We start from the raw sequence: 13,131 nt of genomic DNA, 5'->3' as shown, positions 1-13,131 counted from the left end.
TTTGAGTTTGCTCTTTAAGTGCTTCTACTTGTTTACTTGTATTCTCCTTTATTTCTTTAAGGGAGTTTTTCGTGTCTTTCTTAAGTTCCTCTATCAGCATTGCGAGATATGCTTTTAGGTCCAATTCTTGCTTTTCCGGTTTTTTGGAATATCCAGGACTTGCTGCAGTGGGAGTACTAGGTTCTGATGAAGCTAAGTAGTCTTGGTTTCCGTTGGTAGGATTCTTGCGTTTGCCTTTCACCATCTCTTGATTTTTGGTGATAGATGTTCTTAGTGACTCTGACCAGAGCTTGTCCTGTCCCTGACGCCCTGCAAGACCCCTGCGACTTGTGGGGTCTGTGCCTCCTGGGTGGCTGCTTCCGGCTTAGGAACTCACCTGAGAGAGGTGGAGGCTCTCACCGGAGACTCTGGGTCAAAGTGGTCCCTGGAGGCAGACCCTCCTCGTGCAAGGGAGGGGCAGGTAAGGTCGCTGATCCACCTCTGCCAGTTGGAAGCTGAGAGGATCCTGTCCCTGCCGCCCGGCGGCTCCCCTGCAACTCTTGGGGTCTGTGTGCCTTCCTGCTGGCTGCTCCTGGCTTAGGAGCTCACCAGAGAGAAGATGGCAGCTCTCACTGGAGACTCCGGGTCAAAGCCTACCTTTTACTTTTCAGTTTAATAACAAATGTATTTTGATCTGAACTTCAGTTATATCCAATACATCTTGATAATGAATGGTATTCTAATTTTTTACTGGGTAATTTATATAACACACTCTTAAAACTTAAGGAAATATGATTAATGATAATGTTTTAAAATTCAAAATTATTTGTGTGAACTTTTGATTAAAAATTAATAATACACATTTAAACAATATGCTCTTTGAAGTGAATTTGTAATACATTTTAGGGCTTTGGAAGGTCAGGGTGTGCATATAAGTTAGGGTATTTTAACTTATTGAATCTGATATGACTTTATCTATATATGTTCATACTGGTTTGAATTTATATGTACCTGCAGATATTCCCTATATCAGAGTTAAGAGTTTCTATGACCCTCTAAATTATTGCATTTATAATGTATTCCACCTGTTCATGCCTGTGTGATTTTTTTTGTTTAACAGCATGGTAAAAATTTGTTGTGTACTCTGTCTCCTGCCAAAGCATCAGTCTATTCATTTAGCTTAGTAGCTACAACACTCTGCCACTCTGAACTTGCTTTTCCTGACTACTAAAATTAAGTGTTAGAAGCTTTCTCTGTTAGCTGTAGTGAATGTACGTTCTTTACTTCCCAAGTTGCTGAGAGAGGTTCCCGGTGACCCTTGGGAGAAATGACCAGACTCTCAAATTCTTCTTCCTTATTTCTTGTTTGATATTATGGAAGACCATTTTCAATATTAGATATAATTGTTGCAACTGTCATCTTTTTGGATACAACTTTATATTTATTTAAGTTATTTTCCTAGGATAGATTTTTTTTTATATCCCAAGAGAAATAGGGTATGAACATTTTTATGGGCTTGTGACTGTGCATAATTTTATAACATCAAATTATTTTTGAAAAATTGTGTATGACTGCACTCTGCCAGCAGCAATAAAGGAATAACATTTAATCTCTACTGGTGTTGGAAAACAAACATATAGCTATTAGTTGAGGACATATTTTGGAGTAACTGGAGATGTGTGCAAATGTATTTTGCTTAGTCAGTATATATGAAGATATTTTTTCTGCATATCAGAGGGCCTAACTCTTGGAATACAGTGGCAAGCGTCAGGTTTATGAATGGAAAGATCTAGAAGACATGTCTCCTTAGAGAGCTCTGTATACTTTCATGTAAATGTCTGATCTTGGGATGACCATGCTACTGTGATGCTTGCTATCTTGTTCTAGTTTGACACAAAAATTAAAGACATATCTTCATGTGCTTCACATTGCAGGCTAATTATACATTTTACTTTGTGGATAAGATAAAAATTTTATCGGAAACATTTCTGAAGATATCCAGCCTTTTCCAGGGAAATGGAAATGGCCAAATGTTCAACCAGTTGCAGGTATGTGACTGAGGTAGCGACCTAGGGCTAGGAATTGCCTGCTGCAATTTGGCTGAGATATGGGGTGTCCCTGTGGAAAATTTAACTAGTGTGAAGTGTGCATGCGTCCTCCAGTTGAATAGGAAAGTTTTCAACAGTCGGATATGCTTAAAAACTGTTATGAATTTTAGTGTTTTCTCCATGCAAATTGGCACTATGTAAAATTAATAATTTACTAATATTGATAATTTAAATTCTTTATTAAATTTAATGTCTTTAAAATAGTTTACATTCTTTTCAGTTGTAAATTTATTATGATATCATTTCTCTATACTGTATAGGTCACCCAAACAGAAAAAGAAAAGAAAACCAAAATACTAGACAGAAACAGAAAGGGGACTAGCTGGGTAAGAGGGGCTCAACAGGAGTGGGATGGTAATATGAAAAGGGAGTAGGACATGAATATAATCAAATTTAATATATACATATTTGGAGATTTTATGATGAATCCCATTATTATCTATAATTAATATATGTGAACAAAGATTAAAATCTCTAATATTGACAAGTTATGGCATTAAACAGGTCAATTTCTTTAGACCTCAAGAGCCATTACTTATAAAATGATAGCTCAGGTAACTCACCTAATAACTTTTGGGCATTTGTGAAATCATGACTTGAAAACCTGGTAATACGAGATAATTGGCCTGTATTTTGTTTATGTTTGAATTACATGATACTCACTGGACAAACAGTTCATGTTATGGACTTAGGAGCCACAATAGGTAGCTACGCTTCATTGTGACCTTGCCACTGTCTAGGCCTGTGCTTTGGGCTTCTTACTTATGAACAAGAAGACAATAACATCTCTGAGTTTAAGAGAGATGAACTTTGAGGTTGGCCAGGGATGCAAAGATGTTGGGTGGTTCTAGGTTCTCTAAGAGCAGATAGTCTCCACCCCTTGGGAATGTGGCTGTTGGTAGGTTGCTCATGCTCTAGTGGGTGGGTACAAACCCACATGTACATAGTAGCACTAACTGGACTCAGGGAGTTAATTATAATAAAAATAACATTAAAAGATTTTAGACAGGGAGAATGGACAGGGGATGCTAGGGGGAGTTGGATGAGGTAGTGGATGGATATGATCAATAGACATTATTTAAAGATATGAAAGTTTCACAGAATAAAAAATATTATTTTGAAAAGAAATAATTTCAGAAAAACAGCTGAAAAAAAAAGAGGATGGGAGTGTGCTGGGATAGAGCAGAGGCAAGGGCATGGAATGCCCATCTGACACAAAACAAGGAGACAGACACAAGGCAAGGCTCCAGACTCCGGTCAGTCAGCCCTGCAGCTTCACCAACATGACATCTAGTGCTGTGATACTATTCTTCTTTAATTTGTTTGTCCATGGATTCCTTTGTTAACATGGATCTTATCAACTGTTTCTGTAATGGACTTGATAGAAGATGCTTTGGCTTTTATGAGGTCGTTGTTGTAGCTACACATACTAGCACCCTGTATTTGTAATCATCAAGTTCACTGGCAGCCTGACACCACAAGATGTCTACTTACAAGAAGAAATGTCAGAAATCAAAGTCATTCATTCAGCCTTACCGAACTGTTACCCTATTCAGGCTGTATGGTCACAGGTTACTTCTTCTCAGGGGGCTCTTGTTGGTGTGGAAAGCTCAGTGTTTGTAGCGAAGTCCAATCCTGTCTCTGTCACTAGATGGCGTCATTACTGCTTTTGGATGGTGTCCTATCTGTTCTCCAGTTTATTTTCCTTCCAGTAAAAGGCAGTGGTAATTTCCCCTAGGGAATTCTCTGAGATTAAATGAACTAATGTGTAATAAAGTACCCTGCACACTGTCTGGCAAATAGCTAATGCCCAGTGAAGGAAGATAGACAAGATTTCAGAAAGAGCAAGCAGCTAGACTTCATAATACAGTCTTGCCTCCATAGATCCGACTAGAAAAAAAACCAATAAAGGACAAGACAGGGGTGAGTAGAGATGGAGTTTACATGCAGAAGGAACAGATCATATGTTGCAGTTCTAGACTAAAGCATAGATAACTATCACTATCCATTAACAAACTAGAAAGGCCCTTCTTTAAAAAAAATTTTAGATATATTTAGGAATAAATGTGCATGTGTATATTCTCTTCACTATTTGGGACCAGCGACTTGAACTCAGGTCATCAGGCTTGACAGCAAGAATCTTTAACTACTGAGCCATCTTGCCCTTCCAGAACTAGCAAATCTTATAACTCCCCCACATCCTACATCTGCCATAAGGACCCACTGTGTCTGTAGCTTTCTTGATGGTTGTTGGGTACGGTAATTTGTCTTGAGTGTGCGCATGCCCATTGCAAAACAAAACGGCAGAATTTTGTGAAGTCAGATTAATTTTGGAGAACTCTCCACAGCAAGACCATTGACAGGTGAGGTACCATTAAAACATTGAGAGAAAAACAAAGCAGCTACTCTTGAAGACACAGCTATCTTATATCAGCCTCAAGGGAGGGTCTGAGAAAGGCAGGCATCCTGGGTGAGCACTACTTCTCTGCAGACAAGCAGGCTTGCACAAACGTGATTCAGAGGAGGGATCAGGAGAAAGAAGAGAGAGCTCTGTGGTTTTATTAGGAAAATTTGCTCAAATCTACTAATTTTCAGCATTAGAACATCACTGCAGTTATAATATTTATAATCATTACCTTTATTTTTTTCATGGTTCAAGACTGTATCAAATGCTGACTTTTTTTCATTATAATGCCTTGTCTTAGGGGTTCTATTGCTGTGATAAAATACCATGAACAAAAGCAACTTGGGGAAGACAGAGTTTATTTCAATTACATTTCCAAATCATGGTTCACCATCGAGGGAAGTCAAGGCAGGAACGGAAGCAGAAGTCATGAAGGGATGCTGCTTACTGGCTTGCACTTGTGGCTTGCTCAGCCTGCTATTTTATACAACCTAGAACCACTAGCACAGGGATGGCACTACAGACAGGGAGCTGGGTCTTCTCATACTGGTCATAGATCAAGAAAATGCCTCAAAGACTTGCCAGGGGCCAATCTAGTAGGAACCTTTTCTCAACTGTGAAAGTTACTTTTCTCGAGTAACTTTCTTTTTTGTTGTTGACAACTACCCAAGGCATACCTTAAACTTCTTTTAAGTGGATCCATTTTATGTTCCTTTTTCGTGTGTCATAAAACTTTTCATAAGTTTAATAAGTATGATTGATTAAGTACAATCATTTCTGTTAAGCTTCCCTGTTTTCCTTTAGGATGCCCTGAGAAACAAATTTATAAGAAATTTTGTAGAGAGCCAGTTGCATATTGACATGGACAAGCTCACTGAAGATCTTCAGACGTATGGTAAGGGTGCTGATGGACTCATCTGTCCAGGGCTGTGCTGCTTGGATCCTACCCACTGACCATGCAGTTGGCGGTAACATCAAATTTACCTTTATTCTCCCCATTTCTTTTTCATCAACTGGACAGTAAGGGCTTGAAGTAGATATGCCACAAAGTTTGCTCACCTCTTCAGGTCTCTGATTGTAGCAGAAAGGCTAGGGAAAGGAAAAAATTTCATTAGGCACAATACTTAATTTATTGAAAAATTACCACTGAATGTGCTGTTTGCAAAAGTAGCAAGGTTAGGGTGAATGTTTCTTACTTAAAATGCTTGGGGCACAAGAGTTTCAGATTTGGAAAGCTTAAAGGAGTGGCTGATGGGTGAGACCCAAATCTTCATACCAAATCCTTGTAGCTACTATATATCAGACTGAAGATAATTTTATACAGGAATTTTCAGTATGAAACCAAATTTCAGGATGTGAGATTTTTCAATTGTGATTTTATTGGAGCTGTCTACTTTACTTTGTGATTTTTTTTTTCATGCTGGTTTTCTTTAGCTGGGTTTCCACTCCCATAAATTTCTTTCAATTGTTGTATTTTCCATTTATATCTTTTTGCATAGTTCCTAGCTTTTTATTAAAAGTCTCTCTACTTTCAGCATAATTGGGCCTAATTAGGTTTTAAATCTCTGCTATTAACTATACTATTTGTCTTTTGTTGCTCTTTGTTTTTTTTTTCTCTTGAATTTTGGTTATTCAGCTTTATCTCTAGTGAGTATTAAATATTTTCATTGATGATCAGACATTTCATAGTGAAAAGTGGTTGTAAAAATGAATTTATACCATTCAAATAGTATTATCTTCAAGAGATCATTCATTTCCTTGATTTTGGCAGAGAACTATGGTGGGGTCACATTTTCTTAATCCGATTGGGAATATACACACATATCTACATATGTATAAACATATATATGTGTGTCTACATATATACATATATAGACACATATATATGTGTATATATAGACACACATATATATCTGTATATATATATATGTATGTATATATATATATATATATATATATGAATTATTTTTTAAAATAAAGGTTTATGTGTCTGAGTAGTTTGCCCATATATGCATATCATATGTGTGCCTGCTGCTTGAGGAGTTCAGAAGAAGGCATAGGATCTCCTGGTATTGGAGTTTCCTGTTGGTTGTGAGCTACCGACATGTGGTGCTGGGAACTAAACCCAGGTTCTCTGCAGGAGCAACCAGTGCTCTTAAACACCAAGCCCATCTCTTCTCCTTTGAGTTTCTTAGTTCTTAGTGATGCCCAATGGCAGGATTCCTGGGTACCCACTTTTATCTCAGATCTTAGATCTTCAAGTCTTCCTAGCTTTGCTTATTTTTTAAAGTCATAGTAAAGACTTTTTAAATGCTTATTTATTTAATTGTGTACATACGTGTGTGTGTGTGTGTGTGTGTGTGTGTGAGGGTGGGTAGGTGCCGGCACCCATTCTTTAGTGCAGAGCCTGGAGAAAGCCATTGGATATCTTCTACTGTTGCTCCCTTTCTTATTCCCTTGACTTAGAGTTCTTACTGAACCCAGGGTGGTCTGCTTTTTGACTAGGCGGACCTAGCCCTGCTTGCTCCTACTTCATATCTCCCTACCACCAGCACTGGGGTGATAGGTTTGTATGGCCATACCCAGTGTTTTCAACTATTTATTGGAGATCTAAACTTAGGTCTTTATGCTTGTAATGTACTGGAACCATCTTCCCAGTCCTTATTTCTAAAAGTCTTTCATGCTTTCCAGTTGTTTCTAGGAACTTTTTTTTTGATCACAAGTGGACCCTTATTCTAAGAAGGAATTCCCTCTATGGGCCTTTAGGCCTGGGGATTATTACTCAATTATACAATTAAGAGAAGTTTCTTGTGATCATTCCTGCAACCTTTTTTTAGCTCTATTTAAACATGAATGCCATTTTTATCTTTAGAGTTAAAAACATCAAAGTTTGGTTGTTGTAACAAAATGTGCTGTAAACAGCTGAGTGGAGGAATGGTTTCCTTGGCACAGAGTTTCAGAAGTGTCAGTCATCTTGAAGGGAGGAGTGTGGCTTAATACCCCTTAATACCCAACAGCTTAAATAATGGTAGCAGGAAGTAGAAGAAAGGTCATGGCAGGAAAAGTTCAGGGCATAGGACATGTCTTGGTGACCTACTTCCTGCAAATACTGTCCTCCACTTTTGACTTTGGCCAACTAGAGTCATCAAAAATTCATCTGTTGATTTAGTTAAGAGCATCTATGGACATCAGTAATTTATTTTTTTTTCCAGTTTGATGCATTATCATTACTACATATATGCATATATACACACACATTTACATACATGTATAATAGAGAGTTTGCTATTGGCAAACATTTTATTCTGTGTATGAATAAAACTGGTTTCTTTTAGGCTCTTTTTTAAATGAAGAAACACATTCATTTTTATATTCATTTGTGTGATACCCACTGGAGCACTGGAGTGAAATAGAAGTTGATTTGTTTTAATTTGTTTGCTATTTCCAGGACAGATGCTGGATAAGGTGTTTAACCATGTGGAGGCTGGACACTTCCACTTCTTAGGTAGTATCTTGGCCAATCTCTCTTCATGTGTGGTGTTGGATCGATTCCAGGCAGTGGAGACTGTTGACACTCTGGAGACCAAGGCACATGAACTCATGCAGCAGAATAGTTTCTTGGCCAGTAAGTACTTGGCAGAAAAAAATGTGCTCACTAGCTCATGAGCTCCAATAGTTGGTTTGTCTTATCTCCCTAAGTGCATCTTAAGTTGACTCGGGAAGAAGTCTCCTAGATAAATCATAAAATGGAGCAGAAGTGTATGCAGTGAGATAGTGAATAGATGTTCCCAGTGTTGTAATGACAGGCAACTGTTCACAATCCCAAGGGCACCACTACCTGCTATGTCTGATTTTACTGTTTTGACTTCATCTTATGGTGAAATCTCACATGAGAAGCAATGTACTCAAACTTCCTCTATGACTTTTATTTTTATCACATTATCTTGATGCTCTGAAGTAGGAAAGAAAAATGACAATGGCCAGTTAGATTCCATTATCAATTGTTCATCTAGCCAGCACAAATGCGATACATTCTTATATTCTTTTTGAGCAAACGTGGGATTATTACTTTTGTTGTTGTGTGGTGCTAGGGATTTAAGCCAGGACCTTGTGCAAACTCAGTACATGCACCACTGCTAGACTATATGTCCAACTCCACAGAGTTTATTGGCATTTGAGATGAGTTTGCTAGGGATGCAGGGATGCTGTAGCAAACTACTACCAAGTTCAGCCTGGAAATCCAACAGACATTTGTTACACTATAGTTGTATATACTATAAGTCTAAAATCAAGGTATCCACTGGTTTCCTTGAATGGCTGTTAGAAAAGGATCTTCTGTAAGCATGTATTGTCTTATTGATGCAAATCTTCTGAAATTTCTTTATATAATCCATGCACATATCTGGCAAATATCCCCTTTTCATAAGGATACAATCATATTGAATTAAGGCCTACTCTTCCAGCATCCTTTAAACATGACTATACCTTTCAAGGTATAATCTTCCTGGGTAGGAGATAGATAGCTCTGTGGATAAGAGATTGTTGTTGTGTGAGCTTAACAGTACCAGTTTTAACAGTACCAGCATTAAAACAAACAAACAAACAAACAAGCGGTGGCTACATATATAAGATGAAACTCAGTGTTACAGCTTCAAAGACAGTGTTGCTGAGGCCTTTTGACTACCAGCCTAGCTCTTGGTTCAGTGAGAGACCCTGTCTCAAGGGAATAAGAGAATGATAGTGGAAAAAAACACCTGATGTTCCCTTTGGCCTCTACATGCATGCACATGCACATGCACACACATGAATGCATGCATACATACAAATACATATATTAATCAGACACACATAAACAGTAACACACATGTACACACAAACACATGGTAACCAGATATACACACAGAGTCTTACACACACACACAGTCACACACATACATGCATACATGTACAAAAACATATCTTAACCTTACGTATCCACACAGCTCCCCACTATAACATTTATTAACTAGACATATATACACATTCATACACACAAAGATATATATTAACCACACACAAAGAGAGAGAGAGAGAGAGAGAGAGAGAGAGAGAGAGAGAGAGAGAGAGAGAGAGGTGAGAGAGATATAGATAGATATACAGGCACTCACACAATACTCTCTCCTAAGATGAACACATTCTGACCTCCAGGGTTTGAATTTTGAGGGAAGACAACTCAGCTTATAATAACCTTTTTGCATTAAATACAGAGAATCTGTGTAGCAGAGAGCAGCATCTTATATTTAAGCTACAACTGATAAGTACAAGTGCAGCCAGCTGGACTTGTCCCAGGGAGACAATGTCTGATTATCAGATCTGCTCTAAGTAACTTTTCAAGTCTATTCAAAATGTGAAATGAATTAAGTCTTTGTGTTTGTGATAACACAACATTGTCTTTTGTAAAGCTGGAAAGGTGTGTTGGACTGTGACTTACACGGTCTTGCTTCAATTGCCTAGGGAACCTGTTTGCTTGCCTTCCCGGGGTTGCATTCACCTACCATAGGAGTGGAAGACAATGCAGAATCTCAGGCCCTGCTCACATTCTTGCCCATCATGTGTGTCACATCTATGAGTTGTATGACATTTTTTTCTTTCCTGTTACCAGGTATTATATTCAACAGTTCCTTGGGACATAGACACATTAGATCAGCACCTCACAAATTGCCACCCCATGTCACATATACAATCCGGACCAGTGTCTTATACAGCATGAGGACAGACATGATAAAAAATCCTTCCTGGAAGTTCCATCCTCAGAATCTACCAGCCAACGGGTTCAAATATAACTACATTTTTGTCCCACTACAAGACATGATCGAGAGAGCCATCATTGTGGTACAGACTGGGCAGGAATCCCTGGAGCCAACCACACAGGCACAGGCAGCTCCCTACCCATGTCATACCAGTGATTTGTGAGTAGCTGTCGTTACCCGTGTTTTCCTTCAGTGTCTATCTACCAGTAGAGAAATTCTGCATTTAGAAAACAGTTTTAAAAAAAACCAAAACCTTTATTGGAATATCCATTTATGTTTCTAAATTTTAATATTGTTTTTTGTTTTTCAAGACAGGGTTTCTCTGTGTAGCCCTGGCTCTCCTGGAACTCACTCTGTAGACCAGGCTGGCCTCAAACTCAAAATCCACCTGCCTCTGCCTTCCAAGTGCTGGGATTAAAGGTGTGCGCCACCACTGCCAGGCTTCTAATTTCTTAAGATTCCTTTTTATCTATCTATCTATCTATCTATCTATCTATCTATCTATCTATCTATCTATCTATCTATCTTTCCTTACATTGTTTTGGCAGAAAGCAATGATTTAGCTATAGTCTATTCTGTTTCAACAAATTCTACCCACAGAATGAAAATCTTCAAACAGAAATTTCCCCAAGCAATGCACGAATTAACTTTGTGTGCTATATTATACTGAATCCATGTGAGTAGAGGGATATGTAGCCATTGTGTTAGGTAGGCAGGTAGTTAGGGTAGGGATGACTTAAAATATACAAATAGGATTGTACGCTAATAGTGTGCATATGTGTTTCTCCTATTTTATATACTTGTTGATTTTGGTATATCTAGGGATGATTTCTGGAAATAACACCCTGTAGTAATTCAGAAGCCACTTAATGCAGTTAAGTGTAGTTTTAAACTTGACTGTCAGACATATATAGCTTTCAATAAGTCAGAATAAACTCGATGAGCATTAGTCAGGAGGACTGTGCAAGTCTGGCTCCAAGCTCCACCTTTTTATACCTGAGGAAGCAGAGGAGGCTGATTTTCTCTTTGGTCTAAATCCCTAAAACATAGGTTGGGTGCTCTGTACTATTTAGGGTGGTTAAGAGTTGCACGAGGCCCTCTGTCTTGTGTATACTGCTAGCCATCTGGGAGTGTGTGTAGTTAAATTGTGTGATTTGGCAAATATGTTGGATATATCAGAAAGTATTAAGGCTGAATCAGCTGATGAGCTAAGCCAGGCAGGGAATGCTTTGTAGACAGAGCAAAGGCTCTGGTGTGCTGAGCCTCAGTGAAGTGAAGCATTATCAAGCACACCTGAATGTAGTCATACCACAAAGTGTGCCAAAGAGATTTAACCACCCTACCATAGACTGCAGCAACATCCTTGCTTCCTGCCTTCCTCATGATGGGCACTGTTCTCATAAGCACCTGCATCTGACCTGGGTAACAAAAGGTGTGGGTCCTTTGTTCTCCCTGCACACTGCCTCTGATGGGATTACTACTGACTCCCTTGAAAACAAAGAAGGAACTGAATGGATGAGCAGAGGATTATTAAGCGATAATTGCAATGAGACGAGTCCTGAGTACAGACCAGATAGTCTTCTTTCAATGATGCTGCACATGATGATGGGTGCTGTACCTTTGACCCCTGAAGTCAGGCTTTGTCTCCAGCTGATTGGTGGTGGCTCCTCTGTGAGAACAAACCAGCTGATTTTTTGTCCCCTTCTTTCTGCATAGTGACATTGCTCATCTATTATAGCTCATCAGTACATTGTTGATAGTGGTGGTATTATGAGATGCATGTGTTATGGTAATAGGATGAAGGCTGGATGATAGGGCCAGAAGGCAGCTTGATTAATCCTGTGTTGGGGCATCTTAGTGTGATGGAGAGATCAAAGTGAAGGGACACACACACACACACACACACACACACACACACACACACAGAGAGAGAGAGAGAGAGAGAGAGAGAGAGAGAGAGACCCATTTCCACTCAGGAATTGTCATACTAGGCAAATGGTTGATAAGACAGGTAAACTCCTTTTTCTTTTTGTAAAATGGAAGCTTATCTATCTTTCAAAGTAATGTTAGTTTTTACTTTGAACATTTCAACATTTCAAAAATGATTCTAAAGTATTTTATATCGGAAGTAAGAGCTGAAATCAAGAATACTGTTGTCATTGGCTAGGTGTCATGCTGAAATGCTTCATTTAAATTCAAATGCTAAAAATAAGGTGAATTTTTAAAAGCCCATATAATATTCTCCTTCAGTTTCCAGAATATGTTATGAACACCATGTATACAACTGGGGACAGTGTGCATGTCAGTGGAAGGACACATATTCCCTCCAGTCTGGTTCACAGGCTGAGCCACAGAGTGACACAGTTCTCCTTGGCCAGAGTATTCTCTGAGATTAGTGATGGCCACACTAGCAAACGTGTTCATGGAAAGCTGGAGGCAGCCTCATTTTTTCCTTCTTAGCAATCTGGAAGGACTGTGGAGGAAGCATTGAGAAAAGTGGGCAAAGGCACACTGTTTCTACCCCCTGGAGATGAGTTTATGAGCATGAGAAACATGGCCGCTGCAAATCCGAACTTAATGGATGCTTGTATGTGACTTTGATGCCATGAGGTCACTTTTCTCCAGCTGCTCTTGGGGTTACCATTATGCAGTTCCTTAGGCCTGTTCACTTTACTTGCTTGAAGCAGCTAAGAATTCTTTCCCTCTCTGGAATATTGAAATCCCCAGGACCTCTCCTTGTCATGTATCCTTCCTTAACATTTAGTTCCACGATGGCCCATGTTAGGAGCAGAGACTGAAGGAAGGGTAAGCCAGCCTAAATATTGCTATCTCCTGAGAGGCTCTGACAGTA

The 13,131-nt window shown here is 38.9% G+C and overlaps 1 protein-coding gene across 1 annotated transcript in view; it reads left to right on the top strand.

Annotated features, from left to right (window-relative positions):
• Positions 1 to 13,131, top strand: part of Abca13 (ATP binding cassette subfamily A member 13) — a 437,491-nt gene that overhangs the window by 150,165 nt on the left and 274,195 nt on the right. The window contains exons 28-31 of the mRNA XM_031342061.1: positions 1,914 to 2,027; positions 5,296 to 5,386; positions 7,940 to 8,116; positions 10,133 to 10,439. Coding sequence (XP_031197921.1) covers positions 1,914 to 2,027; positions 5,296 to 5,386; positions 7,940 to 8,116; positions 10,133 to 10,439 — 689 coding nt within the window. The remainder of the gene's footprint in view (positions 1 to 1,913; positions 2,028 to 5,295; positions 5,387 to 7,939; positions 8,117 to 10,132; positions 10,440 to 13,131) is intronic.

Source organism: Mastomys coucha, unplaced genomic scaffold (assembly GCF_008632895.1).
Source record: "Mastomys coucha isolate ucsf_1 unplaced genomic scaffold, UCSF_Mcou_1 pScaffold22, whole genome shotgun sequence".
NCBI lineage: Eukaryota > Metazoa > Chordata > Mammalia > Rodentia > Muridae > Mastomys > Mastomys coucha.
Note: the sequence above shows the minus strand (reverse complement) of the source record. Positions and strands in the feature narration are given on the sequence as shown.